The following is a 27,862-nucleotide window of genomic DNA, read 5'->3' on the forward strand; positions in this document are numbered from 1 at the left end:
TATTAAACCGTTTTGCTTACACCGGTTGCGCTCCATACATCTTAATTATGAGCATCCAAGGTGTGAATCATGCTTACACGCTAGAAAAGTCGTGGTTTGGAACAGTAGTCAGTTCACTCCAATTTTTTTCCACAAAAACACGCTCGAGTCAATTCAGTTTTTTTTTTATATAAGTTAAGAAAAACGAAAGACCAAGTGGGGATTCTTGTGGCACACTGTACTTTATTTAGAGTACAAGGTTTGGTTAGTTTTAGACAATTTGTTTCCTATCTTCAAGGTGACATATTAAATTTCAACAAATTAAATAATTGCTCTTTGATTCCATAATTATTATATAAAGGAAAAATAGAATCTGTTTTGAATCTGAAAAATCTGTTCATTTTAGAACAAACAAATTTTGTTACCTTACTTTTAAAGTTTCAAGTCTTGTATAAATAATATATATACGGTAATAATGCTAAAATCTCCAAGGTATGTGTAGGGATAAGTAGGCTACGAGATTTCATAACTCCAATGACTGATTTTGTCTTGATTTCCCGGATTGTGTTAATTATTCCAACTGAGACGGTAACTCCCAAAACATGGTAGGATTTTCAAAATATGCGGGATAGCTTTTACGAATGTTGCCTGTTGGTGGCGAGCAAACAATCAGGTCTTATGTAGCATTGGATTTAGAAAAATTATCATTGAAATTGATAAATTTGGGTATTATATTTCAATCCTGTGAAATCAGAGACTTATTGTCAATTGCCTCCTTACTATATGCAGCTTATGTAATCATCGTACAAGTTGAATCTGATCTAACTAATCAAGATGAGATCGCAAGCCCATTTTAATCAAACCATATGTTGTTGTTCGGAAGCCTGCTATCAAAAACAGTCTTCAATCAAAATTTGTTTAATTGAAGTAAATACACGTAATAATACTAATGTGACAGCAATATAGAAAATAGACATTCTGACACAGTAAAACAATAAATTGTGCACATAAAATTACATTTGCAAATGGACAAATTGCTCTTGGAAAAATGTGTTTTATCTATTGCGACTCATTATATGTATACAGTGTGCTGTATAAATACTGTATAGCTAGACTTTATGCTGCCAAACTTTACAATAGTATGAATTGATCTACCGTATTCAATGGTGCAGCAAGACAGATGTTTTTAAGTAAGACTCACCAATTGGCAACCAAATCACAGTTTCTCTGAGACGAGCGCTACCGCGACGACTTGTAATCTGAGGTTAATAAAGTGCATTGGGGTCCGTCGAAAATAACATGGTGTGGATATATGGAAAACGTTTTTATTTCGATCTAATATTTCAGCTTCGGTACAAACATAGTGACAGTACACAAAAAATCAAATAAAAATGTACAAACAATAATGGTACAAGGCCAGCACCATAGTTTTGCAGTATTATAAGGTACAAGCAAACTGTATTAACAGTGTTGGGTAGGAATCTATTAACCACCAGTCGAGGTTCAACCAAATCTCAAGTATGAAACCAATGAATCTCACTGGCGCGCACGAGTCTTTCCTTTTAGGTGACTGAAGTCCAACTCGAATCCGGACAATGACTCTAGCAATACTCGACGCCAGGATCGAGTATCGGTAAGTTGAGAAAGAATTCTGTATTCAGCTGTTATATTCAAAATTAAATTGATTCTGATCGACGATGACATTATGATATTCCATAATTACTTTTGTATTTAAGTACAATAGAGAATGTAAACAACATTTCACATGAGACTTAATTGGTTAACAATTCATGTACAGCGCTTTATAAAAAAAAAATAAACTTAAACGTATACACGTTAGAACTAAAATAATTCCATTGGTTGTTCTAGAATAATCATACCAGCATGTTTAAAACTTCTTTAAAATCGTTACTCGGCATAAGATGATACAAAGTTCACATATAGTGATATCTAAAATGATCAGTACAAAATACGTTTCAGATTCAGCCAAAATGAAACGCTTTTACCTTGAACATATTCACGATTTATACCCCCTGATTAAGGTATGTATATACTTTCTATGCACAAAGGTATAGGCAACATAAACAAAAAACGAATTGAAAAAATTATATATACGCCATAAAAAGAGAAACTTAGCAGAAACATAAGTTACAAAATAAAAACAGAAACAACTATTGTCATGTTTTTGTGAGCAATAAGAAAATTATCATAAGAAAGATATTTTCGCGCGAAACTAAATAATGGAAGGCGGATGAAAATGGCCAAAAAATGGTGCAATGTAAGTTATCAAAAATTGTGTAAAATTGCCAGCATATCCTGTATTAACACGAAATGAGGGTGAATCAGACTGGCCGTCGAAAGGGCAAGACAGCCTAATAGCTAGCCTGGTAGCCCAACTAAGTTTGCGTCGCATACCAAAGATCTGGGTTTGAAACCAATACCCATCACAACTCTATTGCAATGAATTGGTAGTTCATATGTGCTGAACTCTAAAGTTCTAGCCCTTCAAAAACATAAAATCTTTACCATATACTAAAGTTATCTTGTTCTATTGGAAAAAGTCTGAAACATTACATTATATATATATATGGTTTCTTAAGAAGCGAAAGATTTTTGAAAATTGACCAAATTGACAATTTTTAAAAATGAAAAAAAAGTTAGTAATACTTCGTTTTACAGGGCTACATCTGGACTTGGTTTGAAAAAAAAAATCGATAGAAAACAGGGGAAACTAAAAAGTTGGTATGTGTGGTTTGTTACAGTTATGCGTGTCTTGGTAATTCTACTGCGTTGTGATAGTGCCACTAATATGTAAATAAATATAAATACTGCAAAATTAAATTGCGTTTTTGTCAGTTTCTTTTATTAAAACAAATGCATTATATGACTGGTAAGGTCAATGGAAGCTCTTGAAGGCAGACAACTGGTAAAGAAAATGGTGCAAATTTAACGCGAAACTTCGCGAAATTTTCACAAGTTTGTTTTACTTTTTTTTTGTTATACCCAATGTCTCGGCGGTCTATTACTACCGTTCCCATTGTTTTTCGGAATAAGTTCCATATTACCATTCTTTTCTAAATTTACCATCGCACCCACAGGTTTCCTGTTGCTTGTTGGTTTTCGCCTAAAAAATAATAATTATAGTTAAAAAGAAAGTGAGAAAACTGCCAATCAACAAACCTTAGTCCTGAAAGAATTATAAAACATTGATATATCGCTTTTCAAAAATTAAAACAATAAAAAAGATTTATCTTTTTAACATTTGCTTGAAATAACCTTATGATCTTTATTTACAACCAGGGCGGTGGAGCCGGAAGTATAACTTTGACATAGAGTCGAAATCAATAGAGTCGAAGCAGGATTCGAATTTTCATTCTGTCCGGAGTCAAAATTTTGAATTCACCGGAGTCGGAGTTTCATACTTTCAATGGCGATAATTAAAGTCAAAATTTTCCTCAGAAACCCGAAAAGTGTTCCAACCTGTCTAATATAAGAGGCTTGCATACGCCAATGTTTTTGATATCGAAATTTTTTTTCCTTTGATTTCGGAGCTGGAGTCGGAGTCGACATTTTTTCCGACCCAGATTTGGGGAAAAGAGGTCAAAATTTTTCCTAACCCGGATCCGGGGTGTCGAAATCGATTGCAAATTTACTACATTACGGGGAAGAAAATAAAAAGCAGTCTAACTAACTGATGTACCTTGAAATAGCTCAAAGCCACTTGTTTATCACAACCGAAACAAAATAAATCTCACCGTGAGCCACTAGGTTTTCGGCACTGTGTTAAAACATTGTCGCGAACTTCTTTCATCAAAAGAACAGTTATTACTGGATGTAACATAGGATTTAAATACATTGACATCAGCATCACAACTTGCGCCTGGTAAAATAGAACGGCATTAATAAACAAGACATGAGTTAAATTCATATAAGGTAATCAACAATAGTAAATTTGCTAGGGATAATATATCTTGCAGTTTTAGCACACAGGAGTTCTTCTATATTTGTGTCTCAAGAAACTTGAATATTTCAAAAGGTGATCTCATTGGAGTTCCAAACAGCAGATAAAGAACCGTATTGGAATAATTGAGTTAGCTTTGATTTTCAGCGCCAAATAGGCGTCGAGCAAAAAAAAAATTATATTACATTAAGCACAAGTAAATAGGCGACTGTTTTATTTTATAGCAGTTATTTACTGGACGTTTTTCAATATCATCATGAACCAGTTGTGTCTTTTAATAGTTTTAACTAAGTTATAACATTTTTAAATTTAAACCACACATCTACTTAGTTCAAACAAGTTGAAAGAGAGTATTTATTTATTCCATGAATAAGGTATGAACTGGCCACATGTTTATGCAGATGACTCAGACGTCTTAAACCCATTAACAATATGATATGTAAACTCATGTCGCTATAATATACCTATGTATCGGCGTATTAATCAATTTTTAAGCTGCATTGTAGTAGAATATGTTAGTTTTATCAGTGGCTTATATTTATAAGTAAAACTATAAGTAATATTCCGCCACCAAATTAATCGGGTTTTTGTACCAAAATCCTTTCCATATGCTACACATTTGTGCGGTTTTTCATTTATGAAAATACACAAAAATATATTTCAAACTTGTGAGGACGATAAATTTACTATGATCGAAAATTTGGTATACTTGTGTTATTTTCAACGACCGTCTGTTTTTTTTACTAATGAAACGAATTATTTCATAAAATGGGTTTAGAGTTTAGACAGTTCATCACTTACTATACACATTCCGTATGTGAAACATGTGATGTTCAACATTGCAAAACAAGCGAATCATACCCTTCCTTGTTATTTTATCTGTTTTAGAAATTTGCTTTCTTCAAACCAGTAAGTCTCAACAAGTGAAGGTTTTAAGAAGGTTTTTGAGGTTTATGATAGAACTCAAATGGATTTATTCCAAGCATTTTCAATCTTACCATTCATGCCCATTTAAGATGAAAGCCTCCAAAAACTGGTTGCGAATGCAGGTTTTGTTGTTATCTCGCGTACCACGACTTATTTCACTTATTTATTTTACATCATACGTCAATTAAAGGGACAAATAAAGGGTCGCAAGATGTACGAAATTTGATAGTTTAAGGATTCGTAAAACTGAAAAGGTTACGAAACACTGCTCTAATCGACACTTAACGTGATCTTAAATACACGCTGACATTTTTCTCTCGCGAGCAAACTTTTCGACGTCCAATTACTATGAATATTTCATTATGAAAATGAAACAATTTTAGCCCGATATTTTCAGACTGCCCCTTGATATTTTCAGACAAATTTAATCAGCTGATTTTTGATTGGCCGCGCTTTACATGTACTTCTTCAATATATGTAAATGTGCATACACTCGAACATATGTCACCATTGTTTTTAACAATAGCTAAATGTATATTTTGAAATAGAAATGACACAGATGTATTGAGTTTATTTCTGTCTGAACAACAAACTGAAGAGAAAAGCTGTGTTTAGGAAAATAACAAAAACACGAGTCAAACTTTGAAAATAAAAAGAATATTGACGAAAATTCGTATTAGATTCAGTACGAATTTTAGAATTTGAGACTGTATTGTAAGTTGTCTTTCCCCATTAATGCGTATGTTTCAGTAGACCGACAATATGAAAAAGAACAAGAATAACATAATAACAAAACGATCCATATGTACACTTCGCGTCCAATAATTGAAAAGCGCGTTCTTGTCAGTTTTGGTAAGACATTTCATCAAGGACACATATAGGGTATGTTAAATGTTAATCTATAGCTAATTTACAATCGTTTTATGAACAATCGTTTTTTTGTTTGCCCGTATACTATGATTTTCCATATGTTTCAACTATCGAGTTGATAATATGACAAATTTTATATAGCCTTTTCAGACGAAGCAAATCTTTGATGAGAATTGAGGTTCCGATTGACACCTCACCCGTAACAAATAAATCTTTGTCTAAAAAAACATACACGCAAACTTACTGTAGCACTGTAACTGGTCCATAGTAATTTCAAGTGTTAACATGCTGATTATACAGCTACGCTTTCCAATAAACCACTTGAGAGATTAATTTTGTTTGGCTTCTTTCAAGCTTATTTCGGAATTAAACTGCTGCGCGAGGAAATTAAACTTATGAAAGAGATAAATGTATAACATAGATAGAAGAGTGTAGAAAAAGTTGTAACGATAATATAACTTGCGTTGTTAAGTAATATATTAAATCGAAATTGTTAGCGTTTATTGAAGATCTTGCGCTAAAAGGTACTGAGCGTCAACCTAGGTTACGCGAGATAAAAATAAATTGAAAACTTTTTTCAACGTGTTGTCATGTTTGATAATTTAAGGTTTCAACTTTTGTTTTCCAAATTAGACAATGTCAAATAGAAAAACACAAGTTCCGACCTGTCTTCCGCTCGATATCTATTAGATTTTGTCTCGTAGAAAGGAAAAATGAATTTCACGGAGGCGGTAATTGAAGGCAACTTTCTCTTGAAATTTCTATAAGATGAATGGGACGTCGTTGTATATCTGACATACAAAAGCATACCACAAATGCATTGGCATTCCTAAGGTCCAAACGCAAGTGGCAATACATTTAAATCACGAACAAGGAATATGCAAAAATTACATATTCATACATAGTGGCTCATAGTTGTGAATTACATATTAAAATATTCTTTTTCGAAGAATTCAACTTGGCTAAGAATGTAAATTAACGTACCCAATAAAATAAATCGACATAAAGATGACTTTTTATTTTCATTATTGACAAAAATGGTGATGTGGAAGAAGTTATATATATCAATGAGTCGTATTTAATTACTGCTCACGTTGTGACATATTCTGTATTTTTTGACACCGGTATTTTTTGGTTGACGAAATAATAAATCTTTCTCTCTCTTGAAACGATTTTTAAAATGTTTAATCTGAACACAAACTTGAATCCGACACACACAAGGCCAAAAATTCCGGCCTAAACTATAAACAATGCTGTTTGGGAAAATTTCGACACATTACAATCCCCTTGAGGTCGAAAGAATTTCGTGTCAAATCATGTATGTCACAGTCAAATGAATCACTAATTATCTTAATTATGGGACTTGTTATATGAAAAAATATTTTAACCAATATAATCAAAATACGTTTCTTATTGAAGGCCAGCTCTTTAATTAAACAAATTTATTTAATATACAGTGACTCGTATTGATTATTATTATCGAATATTTTTTTGCGAATACGAACTATATATAGACATGAAAAAATATTTCTCAACGGGGAGAGGAACTAATGCCAATAAATTATTTCTTAGATAAATATTTTTCTCCTTTTCAAATTGTGATTTCCTCCGAATTTAATATTCCACCTATCACTATACGTAATATAATTACCTATGTGACGCCATATAGCAATTCATTACCGCAAGTCCAACATAATAATTTATATATCATTTATGCTGCTTTTATGATCATAACGACGGCATATTTACAGCACATTTTTCGTTTTTATTTTAAAGTGTAAGATTGGTTATAAATACAAATGAATCAACGTTTCCACTTCCTATACCACAGACGGGATTCAATTTGAATTAATTTGTCATGATTATAGAAAGAAGTCGACCATGGGCGGCTATAAAATAATACATCACTGGGATAAATCATTTAACACCAAAACAAAAGACACTCTGCACGGATATGTGTGCATCAATCTTCGCGGGTTGGCTAGAGATAATTAAAATAAAATGTCTTTTCTCAACTATAAGAGTGAAAATCTAAACACAATTTCCGTACATATTTTGTCTCATGTGCAGTTATTACATCTTAATTATCATATTTTCGTTTCTTCAACTTCTCGCAATTTATTGTTATTGCCAGTAGGCAAGCGAAATAAAAGCTCCGGTAAAAACTACAAAAACCAAAACTTGATTCTAGTTTATGTGAGGGAATTCTAACCTTCATATGTATCTACATTCTACACACAGAGAATTAAAAGAACTGTGCTATCTTGCTTGTGACTGTTTTTTTACCCTTGTTGTGAAATTTTTGCAAGCTTCATTTTGGCGCCCCTGTACCTTGGCGCCCGGCGCCCTCAATTTTGTAATTGAACAGTACAATGTCATTATGTTTATCATATAAAAGGAAATACACTTACTGAATAAGATAATCTCTTTTCCGGAGGTTGTGGTCCCGTATGATTCGTCTTATCGAACCAATTGATAAATCCCACCACGTAGTAAGGACCCCAACATAAAACAAATGTTACTGTTATCAGTCCAGTAACTATCTGTGATACTCTGCGAGCTCGATCAAGTCCTCTTCTGGTTACGCTTTTATTGCTTCCTCGCTTTATTGAACACCTTTTCTGTGCTTCTGTAGACAAGAAAGCAATGCTTAAATATATAGACACGAAAGCCAAAACGAAGTAGTACAAGTATGTAAGTACCGGTACGACTTCAACTGAACGGCAGATCGCAAGAACGCGAACTCGGAACAAAGGATGTTACAATTGAACAATGTTGCAATTTGCTATGTGGTCGACAGCCACATTTGATCATGTACTTTCATGCTTGTTAAATTTACCCCCAATGGCTGAGATCCCAGACATGAACTAAATAACTTCTCGTTGACTATATATTTTTATCCAGAAGTAAAATTCGCGTTAGCGCTACATGTAGGTTTTTAATATAAACACCCGGGAGGTCTTACTAGACACAGAATCTCGGGCGTGAACCGCTGGGCTAGTGGCTTCCAAGCGATAATAAAATCGATTGATCCAAACGAACTGCTGTAGGCAGCGTTAAATCGACCACCCAAATTTGCTTCTTGATGGCAACAATTCAGGTACAATTAGGACTGAATCCATTACTATTGCAATTTACATAGAAAACAGGAGAGGACTGCTCAAAATATATGGACAGTGGACACATAGACCAAAACGGAGTAGTACGGGTATGCAGTCTGTCACAGTAGACTACCGATACCGCCTGAACACGCGGAACCGCCACAAGGTGCGCAATTTTTTTTTAATTTTGATAACGTCATTACATACAAAAACGAAACCCTCAGATCCCACAGAAATTTTTATAAATGAATAAAAGTAAATACAATCTTTAACCACTGAAAATTTCAAAGCAATTGATTCTGTTGTACAAGAACTCTAAAAACAACAACAACAACATTATAACAAAAAGATCTGTATGTCCATTTCGTGTCCAATACGTGAGAATCTGATATGTCTTTTTTTTATCTAAGTATATATGTATAGTCGTTCCACCTACCTTTCGAAATTCGAGCCATTTTTGATATTTCCCAAGCTATTATGATATAACATATCAGGATGCAGATGAGGGGACCAAAAAAAGATATGAACATGGTGTAAACGTAGTATGCTTCTAAATTAGCTCGTCCCAACACATTCAAATCCAGACACTGAGTTATTTTTGACTCGGGACAGCGAGGATATGGTGTGTGCTCCACTGCAGAAAATATGGCGCCCTGAATATTAAGAAAAATACAAAAACATTTAATTGTGTTAATTGGAATAACGAGTATATAATTATTGTTAGTTTTTTTCTGTATTTGTGCGTTCATGGCCCATATTTGGGCCACAGAAACATTTTCACCTGGGTCACAGACCTAATAAAAATCGCTAGAGTTATTAAAAAGTTATTGTCCATTATTGCGAGAAGAAGTTTTTGTTCTCTTGTAGTTTTCCCTTGCATTAAAAACGTTTAGGGCCACAGCATTTTAAAGCAACCAAAGCAAAAAGATTGAGAACCACTACGCTAGACGAAACGTTATAGAATATATTTGGTGAAAATGAAATGCCAGAATTTCTAACCAAGTCATTTTAAATAGATAGTCGAAATAGTTGCGCTACGGTTCACTACGATTGGTCGATATACAGGGTAATGCTATCTGCTATATTAGAACTGCTATATATGCTCAGCAAAAAACCAAATGTAGCACCTGTAATCGAATTAAAATTTCTGAAAAAAAAGTGGTCTTCACTTAAAGTTCGCTCACATGTACTAATCGATAGGGGTGTTCAAAGATTTTTTTTTTAAAGGTTCAAATTGGTATTCGACAAATATTTGTAGTGGAAGCTACTTTGTTTTGTAATATTTGGAACCTTTGCTATTTTTTTATGTAAAAAATCTGAAAAATGTCTTCATTTTGCTGCGAAAGTGCATAATTTACTACATCGATATCCATACTATTTACAAATAAAAGTGTAGTGAAATTCCAGGCGCGATTTATCAAATACCATTGTCAGCTATTTATTTCCCAGTTATATAAAAATCTGGGTTGCAAATAATGTACACAATCACCACGACTATCCTACCATAACATTGCATATAATCTTCTAAACTTTGTCTCAATATTGAAAAATGTCATTTAAAAGCCAAAAAATCCTGATAATTAAGCCTTGTCGGGATTTGGAAGACCATGTTTAATAACAAAAAATCAATAGAGATTTGACGGTTGTCTGCAACCTTTAGCGCGTAAGCTTCTATTTTTAGGATAATATTTACCAAAAGTCAGCTCAAAAACAGCGTCAAGTTTAATCATAATACAGTTGGAAATAGGATTTTCTGGTAGTCAAAAATGTTTGCTTAATGAACGTATAAAAAAACTGAAATCCCTGGAGAAAGCAAATCACTCAAAAACAACTTTTGGTCACCCCAAGATTACGGAGGTTTGAAGCTTTTAATATAAAAATCATTCGGTGATTCAGATTTATTAAATTAAAAAAAATTCTCCAAACACGTCTGCTGTTTTCTCAAAAGTGAAGATGAAAATAACAAGAGAACATCAGTTTTATGATTAAAAATCCTGACTGTCCGAATTTATATGGTAATTTTAGATGTTTTTCCCAAAAAATAAGCTGTGAAAACAAGTCAAGTCAAGTTTATTTTTCCAACCAGTAAAAAAACTATCATATACATTATACAATATCGGAAAGAAAAGAAGAGATAATCACACAGTTCTACTGCAAAGGGAAGCCACGAAGCCAAAACTGGTCATCGAGCAGTTAAGGTATCTGTTTCAAACAGGAACTCAAAGTATTTTCACATTTTTTCCAGATAATTCCAAAAACTTGATAGCTCGACTGATTCTCAAAGTTTTATTATGAATCGGAAATGTAGAACCATTGTCGCGAAATCAAAGTCTGCATTAGTTGGGATTCTTTTATGAAACTATTATTTTTCAATCGTGGCCCTATCCTTCGAGGTACTCGAATAGATAAATTTGGTTGTGGGAAGAACCGGGATGTTTATGGCCTCCCCAACTTATTAAATAACTGTGTTTCAACAGAAGAATTTTAATCTACGATGACAACATTGCCAAGTCCAATGCGGTAATCGATAGATCATCGCATCCGACTTATGAGACTTGAAAGGCCAATTGCATTTTTTAAGTCTAGTTCGCAACAATATAAAATATTATCGGGAAAATGCACATACAGGAAACGATTCACATAAGGACGTGTACATTTGATAAAACAATGGTTCAGCCATAGAAAAGACCGTTTCAATATTCTATATCCATATATTTTGAGAAGAAAGGTCGGAGGTGCTTACTAAAAATACTGGGTTTCGTTTGGGCACAACAAGTGCATAAATATACCCATAAATATACACGATAGCAACGTTCAAATGTATGGAAACGAAAGTTGAAACGAAGTAAAACGGGTATGCATCTGTCGCAGACTCACGGTAGACTACCGGTACCGCAGTCTGCACGGCTTCCCCTGACCACCAGATAGTACGCGGAACCGCCACAAGGTACGCAATTTTTAATTAAATGACGTCATGATATACAAAAAACGAATCTCATACAACCAACAGAAATTTTTGAAATAAATAAAAGTAATCGCCTCTGGCGACAACAACAATCTTTCACCACTGAAAATCAGATTGGTCCAGTAATTAAAGAGAAAAGTGATTTTTCATAACAACGGGTAGAAAAGAGGGACTAACAAGATCAACAACATAATAATAACCATATGTACACTTCGTGTCCTATTAACGGTACTCATGTAGTATGCGAACCAAGCTGGCGGACACCGGAACGTAGTATGTGTACCAGGTTAGAGTTAAGCCTTAATTTTATTCCAATTTTCCTTATTTTAGTTCGAGGTATTTTATTTTACGAGTTAGGGGACTAGCCAAGTGACTCTCGTAGGATTTGTACCCAAATTATGGCCTAACCCTAATCTGGTACACATACTACGTTTGGGTGTCCGCCATCTTGGTTCACATACTACGGGAGTACCCTATTACCAATATTATACGACGGAGAATGCATGCAAAAATACAGGGCATATACTATTCATTGAGCAGTCATTATAATCATTATGTTATTTGACTGACATTGCCGAGAGTTTTAGGATCACCGCGCTATCGATATATCTGAACAATTTGAAAAATAATTTTTTTTTTCGAACTCCAATTTAAACAAAAAATCTCACCGCTGGAATTGCATTCAGAAAACTAAAGATCCAAGCAATAGCCAACATCCTTGTAATCCGCTGCCTCTGACCAGCCAATGCCCTCGGACACTTCAAACAAGTTACTCGGTCTATTCCCATCACCTAGATATATTGAAAGATGAAAAATACGCAAGGACTGGGGACATAACTTCCAGTGGTAGGGCAGAATGGAAGTCGAATATGGCCAATATACAGTAACATTTACCGATACACGTTATTGATTTCTAAATACTTAACTAGATTAAATACAAACTCATGCAAGCAACCGTGGACCAAGTGATTACAGTGTGAGCGTTAGAGTGTAGTGAGAACTGAGAACCCATCGCCGAGTTTGCCAGCCCCTCGAAACAATTTATATTTGTTATTTATGCATATTATTTTCTCCGTCAATTGTCCGTGTCTGCCGTTGACGCGTCTTTTAGTTATCTTAAAATGTATCATACGCCAGACAATGTACCACTTACAGAATAATTATCTATTTATTTCTTATATTTCTTTGATCGGCTGGCTCAGTTAGAAAAGTCTTACATTTTCTTTATATTGACGTGTTATACTTTTTCATGTTCAATTCGATTTACTTTTCAGGTAAAAATCATGTTCACATTTATTCTATAAATACCGTTTGCCACCCCAAGCGCGGGGGAGACCATGGTTGCTGGCGAATGTACCAATGGTAATTCAAATACAAGTACATAAAAACACTTATAGCTATGTTGCCGCCGTTGATAAAATATCTCGCAATCACCACCCATGCCCAACACCGCACCCAGAGGGATTCTAAAACCGGTAGTTACTTGTGTACAAGTGGATATCGCCATTGAACTGGTTCTTACATCCTGGATGAGATTGTGGGCAGCAGGATTTGAACCTGATATGTGTAACCTGCGATGCAAATGCGGTTAAGTCTAATACGTTAACCGCTAGGCCATGGCACATATATCATATCGCGTTCAAAAGACTTCTGTTCAAAAATTATTTAATAGCCGATAATATCCCTTGGGAAACGGACAATACAGTAATTGAAGATATATCAGATTGTAATATAAATATATAAAATATGATCTATCTCGTCGTCAACCGGACCGGGATGTCAACATTAATGAAATGGGTTCCGATCAGTCCAGCTTGTTTTGAATATTTACGCACGATTTATCTATAAGCAATGTTGGTAACAAGGTCTATTGCTTATTATGTGCCTGCAATAACTACTTTATGCTATCTATTTTAACGTGTTTGTGCATATAGTGATAACGTATTGTCCGAAAGGTCATATCTGGTATTTGGCGCCAAGGCTGACCTGTCCGTTTCAACTGGTCGTTGCAGCTGGCAACAGACTTCCTTGCAAATTATAGATCAAAGCATTTCATCATTAATATTGTTTTCCTTTTGTCTACGATACCAATTAGTAATATTGTTTGGGTGGTGGTTTCTTTTATGTTTCAAAGATTTCTAGATCAAAGTTACATACGTTCGCTGCAGTAAAATCAAATAGATCTTTCGTAGAAACCCCTCGCCACTGCTAAAATGCGCTGAACGAGCAATAACTTAAACGCAGGAAGCGCAATTTGCAGTATATAACTCAAAAACCTGGCGGTGGTGTTTTTTCAAATCTCACCTATTTGCATTAGTCGCAGGGCTTTTTACAAAAGATCCACTCAAAAATACAGCTTACGGTCAGACTTCGGGTTCAATCCCTTTCATTATCAATCAATGTGGGTTACGGCATCGGATTAATTTGAGCTCCGAGTCGCTGCTACGTGACTTGGTGGAAGCGGACGTGTGCGACATAAAATTGTAAACGAAACCTATGTATTACACAAACGATATCGTAATATAAACTTTGTAGAATTTCGAGACTTATTGCGCAATACTGTAATTAAATTAAGTATGTCTGTTGAAACGCCGATGAAGTCGATATAGATAAGTGTTCCAATGTCGGGCGTGGCTTTGTACGTAGTTTTTACATTGTTAGCCCACCAACAAACATACTTTAGATATTTCAAGTTATCAGAATTGTATATTGTAGCATAAGTTAGGTTTGAAGTTTCGCATAGTAAAGTAAGTTCGGTCACAATAGATAAAATTATTCGTCTCGCGCGTAGGAACCTATACCTTCAAATCACAAATAATAAACACTTGGACGCATTATTTAACGGATATGCATATATATATATACTGCTAATACATTTCACAATCGTGGTTGCCTGACTTACCACTATCATAGCTGATGAAATGTACATTGCAAATTGTCGAAGAACATTGACAGCCCGACATAGAAAATCACCTCCATACCATTCCATGGTAGTGTTCCATATCGCATCTGAAAAAGAAATCGATACATGATTGCGTTCTGGCAAGCCTGGCTGTGATTTAATAATAGAATCTTCAGCGGAAGACGTCTCGAAAAGAAAAGAAAACTGTGAATCCGTGTCTATTTTTTTTTTTGCAAATTTAAAGAATTACATTTTATCGCGCAAATCTGGATATTTGTAAATGTTTGAATGGAATAATTTTTAACATAGGTACACGTGCTAATCCTAAACATATCATTGATTTAAATTAAGATCTGAATTGTTTTCGGTTTCGTTTTCATCAAATAACACCAATATTTCTTCAACAAAAAGTTTTAAATTTTTGACAGCAACGCAAATACCAAGCGTTCAAACAAATAACCGAAGGCTATTTTTCACATTAATTTCAAATCCCCTGTCTATTTCAAGGTGGTAAACATTTTCGTCATCTTCAAATTAAAATTTAATGTATTTTGATAATGCCACTCAACGACATACGGCCCTGTTGTGGATCAATTGAACACAAAATAACACGCGTTAATGTAGTTTATCAAATAGAAGGCTTTGTTGGCTAGACAGAAATTTGGAGTCGTTAGGAATAAAAGCCCTCGCATACCTATGTTTCCATTTCTAGCCCAATTTTAATTTTTTTTTTTTTTTTCAAAATGCTTCCAAATATAATATTATGGAGACATATTTTTTCTAGGCAAATTTACGAAAAAAAATTTTTTTGATTTCACAGTATCGAAGCAAAAATTTAAACGTTTTTAAATCATCATCGTTGCATAATTTAATAATGATTTTATTGATATTTTTACCATTGCAATTTTGGTATTGATTATTCATATATATTTCACCGGGGGTCAACCCTTCAATGAATAGAAAATTATCGCTAAGAATATGCAGAAAAATTTAGTTTGAAATTGTAAACTAGCCTCGTGTCATGGATTATTAGAAAGGAATAAAACAATCCCAAGTTCGGACTTAAGTGAGAAATTATGTTAGTGAGTTATCTTTAGTGAGAATTATTTTCAGTCCAGTCCAGTTACTTTCAGTCCAGTCAACGGATATAAATGGTACAAGAAATCACCAAGAGGCATTATTAGAATAACAGTAGTATGAGGTGAGACCATTGCACATTGTGTAATGCTACAAACTGATTACTCTTGGCATTACCTACGTCATTTGGAAATGTCGGTCTTTGAAAGCATCAGTAAACAAGTTGTCTTTATTTTGTCAAATTGGACACATTTTCTCTTGGGAGGAGACAAAAATTAAATTACCATAAGTGTTTGCCAAGAGACACACGAGCGATAGTTCTCGTACTCGGCTTTCAATAAAATTGACAAACTGGCGGCTGTTTATCTGGCATGTGCCCAAGAAAATGAAGTAATATAATGGGGTTCCCAATCGAATTTGAATAGGAACTAGTTAGTCAATAACAATACAAGTGAAAGAAAGCATGAGACATTTGTTTTCCAAATTCGAAAATCCCGCTTTAAACTGATTCGATCAAATGTTCATCAATATGCATAACCCTTACATTTGTTTTTGCTCACGATTGTTTATTTTATTTATTGGAGTAATTAACGAGAATGAACAATATGGATAAATCTATATTTGTGGTCTGAAAATTCCGAAAAAGATTCTGAATTACAATTACAAATAACGTAACGATATCAATTCATCATCACTATCTGTAAAGTCTGTTATAAACCAGATCGCACAATAAGAAGTCATGCAATATAGGTTTTGGTGTCAGATGGTCAGTACACCCTTTTACGCCATTTTTTTGGTCCACGCCTCATCGCAAACATCGTTTTTTTTTTTTGCGAAATTGCTAATTCGGCTCAGTTCATTGATATTTCATTTGATGATTTGCAATTCTGTATATTTTCGACGATTGCCTGGTATATTTAAAAAACACTTTAAATGTTAACCAATAAATATTTTACTATATAGTTGCTTTACAAATTGAAGTAATTAAAATCTCATTTTCAAATTCAACTGAACTGGTTCGGTAGTCGCCAATTGGTGCTCGGGAATTTGCATCTAATCTTCAAGTTGAAAAAGAAAATCGCAATTGGCGCTGACCAGGGCTGGGCATTTCGGATAGAATATCAGTATCGAATCGAATAGTGAAATATTCGAATAGGTTCAGACAAAAATTTGGAATCTCCACCATCTTGTTTTATTTTCTGTGCCCAGAAAGATCGAGATGAATTCCCCAATTTTTTTATTGGAGCCATATTTTTTCAATAAAATTTTCTTCCTAGCGAGTTTATAGTAAAATCTGTTTTTATTGTGGGTAAACGATCAGCAAAATTGTCGATGAATTCTATGAACAAAAAGTGATGAATTCTATGTTTTCAGTAATTCATATGTTGAGAGGACCCATCCCCATAAAAAAACAATAAATTTCTCCCAAGTATCTGAGATTCGACTCGAAAAAAATATTCGATTCCGTACTGAATTCATCAGGTATTCAAAAATGCCCAACCCTAGTGCTAAATCATCACAAAACAGACTGCGTCATCTTTTCCAGTTATCACCCCAGATAGAGTCATCCCCATCAGCGGTGACAAATTTCAAAATCCGTTTTAAACGAAATGCTTTGAACATACGGTGTGTACCTTGCACTATACCACACAAATGTAAAAATAGCTCTACTAACCTACTGGAAGAATAAAGAATGTGAACGCCAAGTTAGCAAAAGTCAGATGCATCATCATTAACTGAGGATGAGAAATGTTTCTTCTTCGTCGCTTTATTGTTACGCTTGTAAGCACAAATGAATTTCCGATTGTTGACATCAGGAACACTATCCACGTGACCAGAACTCTAACCATGTTGATACGATCGAATACCAGATTTGACTCGGCTTTGAACTCCTGGAATTATAAAAAAAAAAATGAAATAAATCACTACTAAATTAGCAAAATAAAAATTTCATCCAAGCTTTAAAGATGGAGTATATTTGAAAAACCCCACCTTGGGTTGGTGTATGGAAGAATAGAATGGCTCTGATGTATATCTCTCGGCATAGTTGGCAAAAACGAGAACGTGAATTTGGTGGTTGGTAAATGCCTAAATAGGTTAATAACCACTACAAGAAATAATCTCTTAGATCTCCAACATAGTTATTTCGTCTAAAAAAACTTATAGGGATGTGGTCCCTACCACTGCCCGGTAAAATACCAAAATGCAATATGCCGAGTTCAGCCTTTTAATCACAAAATTTGTTTATTTTCGTCCTAAAGAAATTACCAAATACAATAAAATTATATTTAGATTTTATAGTACCACCACCCGGTTTAAATTATAAAAATGCAACATGCCGAATGCAACCTTTTAATCAGAGATTTCGTTTATTTCCGTCCTACTGAAATACCAAATACAATAAAATTATATTTAAATTCTATAGACAAACACTTCAATATATTTACAGATGTCGAAATCTATTTCATAATATTTTATAGTTTTTTCATCTGTAATAAACAAACAATACTATCACTGTGTAAGAGGTATAAATTCAAAAAATGAATATATTGTTTCGAATTTTGCAGTAATTAATGTAAACCATTAAATTATGGAGAGAGTAAATTTTATCTGATCTGAATTTGATGCATTACAAAATCTAAGTAAATTATATAGATTTTGTTTACAGTAATTTTATCACGTAAATTTCCAATATTAGAGAATTATTTTTTGTTATTTACCGTGAGTAAATAATATGGACAAAAATAAAATGAAACTGTTCATACAAACAGGCATAGAATGAGTGTTTAACTATTTAGTTGAATTTTTTATTAAAACCGTGAAAAATATAACACCGCATTACGTAATGCTATATAATTTCTTGACATTTTAACCTTCGTATTATCTGAATGGACCTATAAACGCGTATCAATGAGCAAGGCTCGGATTACAAACCGAAAATTTGGCCAATTATCTAAATTACAATCCAAAAATTATCGACTTAAATCTCCCTGATTGATGAACCGATTTGGCCTTAGCTATTCAAAATTCTTTTCTCATCAAATATTTGAAGTAGTGGAGAAAATCTGCTTTTGTTCTTATTTTGTGTGTTTTTTGATGGTCGATGAGTCATAAATTGCATTAATATCAGTCATAAATCATATGAGAGAAAAATAAAGGGAATTTCGTATAAAATTAGAGTCGACATCAATCTTATTAAATAAACGACGATGGAATAAATATATGCAAATAATTTTTTGAACGTATTATAAACCATATTTTATCGTGGAAATCTTGCACAAACAAGACTGTAGCTACAACACATAGGAAATTATGACATGATTTACTTTCATCTGATATTATATATTTAAACCAAGAGCAGGACAAGCGATCACGAAACAGCGTTGACGAAATATCTTCAAAAATATTGAAGAAAGCAATCTCGGAACGCTAAATTGGTATACCACAAGGTGCGATTATGGGACCTCAACTATTCCAACTTTGCAAAATCATCCAACACTCTAAATATGTATATTTGAAGTGGGGGTAATGGTAGGTTAACGACTAAAATCGAAAATCACAGGAATTATACTGAGCCACAATACCTTGAATTATTGATGCTGCTCATGAAAATTTCATCGAATCGTGGAGCATTGGTTTTCATGACGCGATAATTTTGTTTAAGCTTGTAGGTTCCTCAAATTTGCGTCGCAAAAATGGTACCGGATTTCGATTTATTTTTCTGTTTCGTCTTCAAAAAATTCAAAATTGAAAAGAACTTGCGAATTTCGATTTTGAACTTTTATAATATGGAATGATAAATAACAGCAAGGATAATTTGCAAGGAAATTGAACGATGTCGACCGCGTAAAATACCAACTTCTTTTGTTAGAATTGTTGCGTTCTAAAATCTAGGTTACCGTGATCCTGATAGAAGTTGAATTTACTGTAGTTACCTAAATGCGTTATTGATTTTAGTTTTATAGCGTTCTATCTACATATGAATGTATCTTGCACAACCTTTTCTAGACTAAATACAGTAGGGTAAGCTTTCCATAATCCCAGTTGAGCTGTAGTACGCATAGCGACTTGTTTTTAGCTAAAAATAATAGAATATTTTGCACATGAGTCACATTATAAAATGTGTTTTTATGACACTCATTTCAAAATGATTGATATTTGAATCCAATATGGTACTGAGTAATGCCACAAGTAAGATATTGATGGGATTTTGCTGCAATGTAATTGAATAGATTGCTAATTTGAATTGAAGTTTTTGAAAGCCCAAACTCAGAATTGGTATTGAAATGGCGTTAAGAATATTTTAAATGTGTATCGGTATTTGAGAACACTAAATATTTTTTATGATTGAATTTTGACACAAATTCTCATCATTTGTAAATGCTCTGCTTGACGAAATCCCTAAATTTTGCTTTTGTACCTTCTGGAAAGTTCCCGTAACTTAGCAATCATAACAACTTATCAAATAAAGTTAGACGCAAATTCCTTGTAAATGTGCGTTTTGTTAGATTGTATTGTTATTAAACTACAGTTTACAATTTTTTTTACTGGAAGGTTATGTTACCATCAGTCACGCACAAACGTATGTGTCATATTTATTATTCAGTGGTGTTAAATACAATTTAATTTCCTCATTGTCACAGCATTCAAGGTAACCAGATGTTCCATTTTTCGAGTCCCACTTGTCATTACGCAATCTTTTTTTAATGCCAATGCGTGTCCTGATAACCATCTGTGAAAAGTACGTAAATGACGTAAACTGTAGGAAATATGACGGAATTACCACTTTAAAAGAATTCCTATTTCATGCACCCTTTTCATAGTGATTTGAGAGCACTAATTAATGATATTTTTGATGAAAATTTCGTAAGAAGATCTACATTTGTTTAAAATATACGCTTCAATAGTGCGTAATGCGTCCGCGCCAAACTAAGAAAAGTTTGGTATGTTCGTATTAGAGCCGAGTAGCCGACTATATGGATCTCGACTTTGATTGTTAAACCCACGATAGAGAGAGACCTAAGACTTTTTTAGTAATTTTCTAAATTATTAAAATTATGTTCCGCTTCCAATCTTTGGATATTTTATTTAAGCTTAACTGATGTTTCTTTACTCTAAGGGCGCGTTTACTAACGTTCCGTTAAAATAAGCAGACGACCTGCATTTGACTTTCAATATGAATGATGAAAACTCACATGCATCATTATTAACGAGTTGAAAAGGGGAGAAACTAATCTTGATTCATAATCTTTTTGGAATTCGTTAGTAATAAGTATGTAGCATTTATTATAGCTTGTGGAAGAACCTAAAAAAGCAACTAACTCTGTAAGCTAGGCAATTAAATGGGGGCGTCTGGGATCTGCCTGTTCATTCGCAGAATACCTTAAATGTCAATGGCCAGTATTTCCAAGTAGCGCCATCCTTGCAATGTGATAATTTAATGAAAAAATATCAAAACAAAAATAAATTTATTTACACCTATTAGATGACTAAGAACCATTCGTAATAAATGTTGATTGAAATGAAAATTTACTTTCCCTTAGACCCGTTGTCGTTACACCTGACAATTACATCACGTAATCAATCAAAGACAGGGAACTTACTTCAAAATTCGAGATAAATTAACCAATATTTTGAATATATTGTAGAATATACGGATTGTTCTTGTGAGCAAATTAAACATAGAAGAAATTCCTTTTAAATTATAATGTAACGTACGACAATGTATTTTTAACACAAAGGTGGTATCGATTTTAGTAAGTGGACGATCCCTTTTGTAATCATAATTTGTCGAAATATCGATTCTTTATTTTACATACATTCGTACGATACATATTTTTTCATCAAAAATTCATTTTCCAATGAAAGCATTTGAAGTAATTTCTGTATTGTTGCATTCAAAACATCAGATATTTCGTAACGGAAGTTCTTTAACACATATTATGGTCCACAATTTTTGTTCGCAAATCGCCGTAAAATTTTTACGTGTCATTGAAATAAAACTAAAGAATTTTATATTAAAAAAATATATTTAAACAGACTTTTGACTTTCCAGGAAAAAAATTATCAAAATTCGATAATTTTTGCAAGTTTACCAAACCCCCACTTAGAGAAATATATATGTCGAACCTCGTGAGATGTCAGTCGAAAGAACTTGGAACAATCTGATTCACAATATATGGTAGACATATATATATAAAAGATTTGATTCTAAATAGATCAAGACCATTATAGGTCAAAAATAATCACGAGATCAGAAGTATAACCCAGGCATCAATTCTTAACTAGTTTTTTGTCAATAATGGCCAATGTTAGTAATTATTTTAATTTTAACAAAAAATAACTGAGACACGAATATTCAGAATTATTATATTACTGGTTAATTTATTTTTGTTTTGACTGTTTGTTTTATATTGAAAAATACTAAATGGAACCTCACAATTCATGGACAAATCGTGCCAATTCGATCAACTATGTAGGCTACAATTCATTACATATTTCCAAACATGGTTTGCAAAGCCGTCCGATCATTGGGGTTTTTTAATGAAATCGATGACATTTTTTTCAACCGAGCATTCCTGCTAAAGTTACTTCGCGTTCATTCAAAATAAAATTAATGGCAGAAAATGATCACTTTGCAAAATCAGCGTCTTTTATTCACCACATAAAATTACTGAAAGCCGGGAATAAAATGAATGACAGGAATGCAAGAATCAAAAAAGGGAATAATTTCAGGAAGTATTTGGAATGAGGGTACAGAACATGCCTTCGTGGTGAATAAAATCGGATATCGTATAATCGTCGATTTTACGTGGTATACATTGCAAACGCCGGCTAGGTCATAAACTACAGCTCTTCCTTTTTTAGTGTGTATGCGTGCATGCTCTTCGCGCTTTCTGCAACCTATTGTACCTTTGTCCGCCCACACGAAACCTCACGTCAAACCGAAATTGGTTGGTTTTGCATATATAGTGTGACTAACTTTCAAATCATAAGGAGTATTGAAAGTTTGATCAAAAAGTGTGGAATGTTGTTTGTCTGCGGTAACGAAAAAGCAAGACAAAACCTTTCGGATCTTCAAATACCGTACCGAACACTTTGCGTTACTGTTTGTAAATCTGTGGTTTCCCTACCGTGCTACGCGAATCACAAAGAAGTACCTATTAGAGGTATAAATCTCAATGGCGTTCAAATACACCTGTCCCTGTCAATATAATCGTCAAAATGTCACGGTAGCTTGCGATAACACTCGTACACACTTGCCGATTTTGAGAAATACTACGTCTACTCAAAACTTCAAGTAGGGAATACGGATCGTACCGAAAATAAAGGATATTTTATTAATTTCAAGTCACTGAAAAGTACTGACTTTGACATTTTCCCCCAAAAAATCGATTAGAAAACTCCACTGAAATATCTAAAATATGTTAATAAATGGTAATGAGTTACTTGTATAGGGCTTATGGGATATAACAATTTCGTTGCCATAGGAGCGGTGCATTGACATAGGGTGAAAGATTCACTGTAATTGATGATAAAACTTCACTATTTTTCGTAAAAGGCGATAAACTTTGCTGTGGACATTATGCGCGTCTGGAACGTCAACAGCTATATCAAAATTTCAAAATTCATTCTATCGCCCGAGTTGAGTAAAACTGATTCAAATAATCGTTGCAAATTTTTATTGCAGGTCAAAATATCTTAAAAAGTCACCCCCGTCAGTCAACCTCAATCGACCGATTAGCGTTGAAACTCCTTTCCCGAGGGGTGCTCGTCAATATTGGCGTAAAATCCTCTACTTCGCCAAATAGGGCCCAAGTTTCTTTTCTAAGGTGGAAAATATATTTACGATGGTCCATTGTTGTTATATCCACTCTTATATTTCGAAGATTTATACTAAGTTACGGCGTGTTAGCTCAGAGTAGTTATATACTGCAATATGGCATCAGCGCGGCCGCTGAGGATTGCTAATTTTGCAGATATGTCAAAAAGCGGCAGGTGGTCTTAAATTATTAATTGGAGGGAACGACAACTTAGCCAAGAAGAAGCTAACTGTAACTTGAAGGCTTGATGCCGTCAGTAAAGATTTTGTATTTGGCGGTTTACATGTCAAGTATTAAATATTCGTTGACTGACATATATACTTTTAATATCAATCGAGCATGGTGCGTGTTTGTAACATACAAGAACCTTGCACAAGCAAGTGAAAGCAATGTCCATCTCCGGGCATGGGGGAATTTTAATGTGGTCCAGGCACATCCGAAAACATACCAATAATTAACCTGTAACAATGTGGTATCGCATAATAACGTGGAAAGATAAAATGTATATTAGTCACCTTTATTTCGAAAACTGACTTTAACTCTATTTGAAACCCCAACGCAATAGTAAAGATTACCATGTGGTTCTTAATTCAATTTCGTGACGATCATTTTTACCTGATATTGAGCCCAAAGTGGATTTCATCTGATCCATTTTTCGATCTTATCCAATTCCACATTTAAACCACATTAAATTTTCAAGTCATTCAAAATTATCGCAAAGATTGTGTAATATACAAACATTTTATGGCGATTAGCGCTCTCTAGATTTGAGGCATATTGCCACTTACTCGAGCGTATAATTCTGCACAAATTCATAAATATTTCCGTAATATAATTCGTCTCGAGATATCAATATTAAACGTATCATTTTACACCGCAATGCATCGCTTTAACCGGTATCGTATTCCGAAATTAAGTACGGCCGAAGGTAAAGCGAGATTAAATAGTTTCGATACCTCCGTTTCATGTTTGGTAGTGTATACCACAAAAAAGATTTGGCTGTTACAATGAGATGACAGAAAGCCGATGACAATTAGATTTACTTAGAAACATTGTGGAAACTGACAACAAAAGGCAAAAATTTAAAATGCATGTATTATGCATTGTTAGTAAAATACTTACATTGGAACCAGAATAAACATACCAAACTACATTACAAGAAACATGCAAATTTGTAAAAAAAATTTTGTATACAAATAAAACAAGAGTTATATTTGATAATTTTGTCGCAAAAGATATGTCGTCGATACGTCGTAACAGACCAAATTGCACACACAGAATTCTAGGAAACGTTTTCTAAATTATGAATAGCAGAAAGGCGAAGCTTGAAAGGTACACTATCAGTTTATCTTGATGAATATTAATAATCCTTATATATAATTTTAACGAATATTCTTTAGAAAATTCAAGTTTTCACGTTTCTTTTATTGCCGGCAACTGTTAAAAGTATGATTAGTTTTGTAGTGTTTTGCTCATAATACAATATAAAAACCAATGATATAAAATTACAGTTCATATTTTTGGACATTGCTTATTTCCACTTATTCACTTAAAAGGTACACATCACAAAATAGATTATTGCACGTTTTCCAGCAGGAATAAATTTATCCCTGGGGAGATATTTGAAAGTCTTTGGAAAGGAAATTTTACTTGGTATTTGCGTGTAGCATCACTGATATTTTTACTCATTTAGTATTATTGTAACGCATGTATATGCATACACTATAAACTGTTCAAAAAGTACAAAAGCCACAGTGCGTGTTGCAAGTCTCGCAATAAAATGTCATGTTAAAAGTTGAATAACAATTGCAAATGAAACTTGTATGCTTAGAGGGGGACGAATTAGGAGCTTCAAAACCAGGCCAGTGGAGGAATGTGCCAAAAAAGAGGTTGAGAACCACCGGTTAACGCTGACGTGGTCAAACTACGGCCCGCAGGCCAAATCCGGACCGTTGGGTAATTTAATCTGGGCCGCCTGATGCTGCCTTTAGTTTAAATAGCTCTAGGAATTTGTTGATATTGCGTTTACCTTTATATTGGCACAAGGCGTATTGTTTTCCACTTTTGCTTTTGTAACACTGTGAATATTGTTCATAAAATGTAATTTATTCACACTTACACACTTACATGGTCCGCCAGTCTAGGTGGGCACAATTTTTGGCCCCTGGTCCAAAAACCTTGTCCACCCCTGAGCCGTTAACTCATGGAAATGCTTAGGACGATATAGTATTGTTATGTTGTTTTAATTTGAGTTTCCGAAATAGCGTAATAGTTTGAGATATTTTTTTTCAACCCTAATAAGTGATGGTAATCTAGAATTTCACTGAAAAACCATGGAAGATACTTTTTTCTTCCGTTTTATAGGGTACTCCCGTAGTGTGAGTACCAGGATAGGGTTAGATCATAATTTTATTCCGATTTTCCTTATTTTAGTTCTATTACGAGTTCGGGCACTGTCTTTGTTAGCCAAGTGATTATCCTCCTCTCCTGCCCATAGGTCTCGGTCCCTTTACTCAACTTGATCCAAAGTAGGCGAACAAAATTAGTTACCTCCATATTGGTACACACACTTCTGGAGCGCCGTGTATAGTTGCCAGCGGTAGAGTGAGATTTAAAAAAAGACAAAAATCAACTCACCTGCAGCTTTTCCTCGCATTGTTCAAAAGATAACGTTGAATTTGAGTTATTAAAATATTCCGATTGCGTGGTAAAAACATCGTAATACGTTGCATTAAACGCGTTGGTGTACAAAGATTGCGCCATTGCGTCAGTTGTTGGAGCGTCATATTCAGACGAGGCGAAAATGTTCTTTGAGTTTTGCGAGGTCACGGAAGATGAAATCGCTGATACATGCCGCAACACGAACATTGTGGTTTCGTTATGCATCTGTATAGAATGCAGACTCGGAGAGCTGACCTCAAAGTTCCCATGGGTTGAGTACGAGGTTTCAATAGACATCGTATCTTGTTATTGTAGAAGTAAGCTGACGATCGATTTCACAATCACAGCATAAACACGGGACATATGTTGATACAAATTAGGCAAATTTATGCAACAATTCTATTATTACCGAAGCAATATTTTCTGGAATAAAGATGACGAGTAAGAAATGAAATCAGCTCGTATATGCGTTGTAAATTTAATTAGATGTTAGCATTGAATAGGCCTATACATATGTAATGAGCTGGATATTATTGCCTTTACAACATATACGGGTGATGGGTGGCTTTATCTTATTCCCTATACAAGGGTTCTATGAACTGGGGGTTCAGACCCCCGGTGGGTTGCGGAAAGGCTCAATGGAGGTCGCGGTAAATCTTTTTCGACACTAACTTATGTTAAAAGAAAATATCGATTAAATTTGAAAACTTTGGAACCATTACTGAGACCCGTCATCGCCAAAATAAAGCCAAGATTCGATCTTTTTTGTAAGATATGTAAGCACATCGGTCTCATTAAAAGTATTGCCATTTTTATTATTTTTTTTAATATATTTTGTATCATTAAATTTTACTTTGGTCATATTTTAGTTCCTGGAGCGTTGTCATAGCAATAACTCCATTAAGTTGGAACATGTCCAGTCATTGTCGGGTTGACGGCACATCTACCAGAATCATATAATCGACATGAATATTATAGCGGAATAACTCAATGAATTATCAATTATCGAGCGAGCATAACTCATGGAATATCAAAAAATAGTTTCGACATGTTACTATTACGACGTGTGGCGCCTGTCAAGTCGAACTTCAATACATGATGTCTTTCAGCAACCTATGAAGACCCAGTGTCACTCAGTATTAATTCAATTAATAAGTTGCGTTTGCATTGATGTGTTGTCGCCAGCCGACTGTCAACAGCCTAAAACAGCTAGGTATGCGCACCCCCGAGGATTTGTCGTATTTTTCCATAAAACCAAAGCTACTTTCAATTATCCTTCTGAGCGTATTTGACTCATTTTTATTCATAAATTTGACGTTTTAGTACGTCACCATTGCTACCGCATTCACGGGCAGCTTGAAAACCGCTAAAATCAAAAGAATATAAACAAATACGTCACCGTCGCAAGGCAGTAGTACTACAGTATGCAAAATAGCTTTCTGTAGACCTATGTCGTACGCGACACACGCTAAACGCGTTGATACTGAATAATACATTTGCACTGGCATTTGTCGCAGGGTTATGCAAGCGTTTTGGTATAAGGTAATCCCGCAATCCTGGTTATATATTCCGAGGAACAAACATCAAGGCGATATA

The 27,862-nt window shown here is 34.2% G+C and overlaps 1 protein-coding gene across 1 annotated transcript; it reads right to left on the minus strand.

Annotated features, from left to right (window-relative positions):
• Positions 1 to 859: 859 nt before the first annotated feature.
• LOC120332499 (gonadotropin-releasing hormone receptor-like) lies at positions 860 to 26,685 on the minus strand. The gene is made up of 8 exons (XM_039399752.2): positions 26,243 to 26,685; positions 17,458 to 17,674; positions 14,706 to 14,812; positions 12,472 to 12,594; positions 9,275 to 9,491; positions 8,149 to 8,366; positions 3,735 to 3,859; positions 860 to 3,103 (listed from the first exon to the last, which is right to left on the minus strand). Exons 1-8 carry the CDS (start codon positions 26,561 to 26,563, stop codon positions 2,977 to 2,979), a joined length of 1,455 nt encoding a protein of 484 aa, XP_039255686.2. The 5' UTR covers positions 26,564 to 26,685; the 3' UTR covers positions 860 to 2,976.
• Between the last annotated feature and the right edge of the window lie 1,177 nt (positions 26,686 to 27,862).

This window comes from Styela clava, chromosome 13 (genome assembly GCF_964204865.1).
Source record: "Styela clava chromosome 13, kaStyClav1.hap1.2, whole genome shotgun sequence".
Classification (NCBI taxonomy): Eukaryota; Metazoa; Chordata; class Ascidiacea; order Stolidobranchia; family Styelidae; genus Styela; species Styela clava.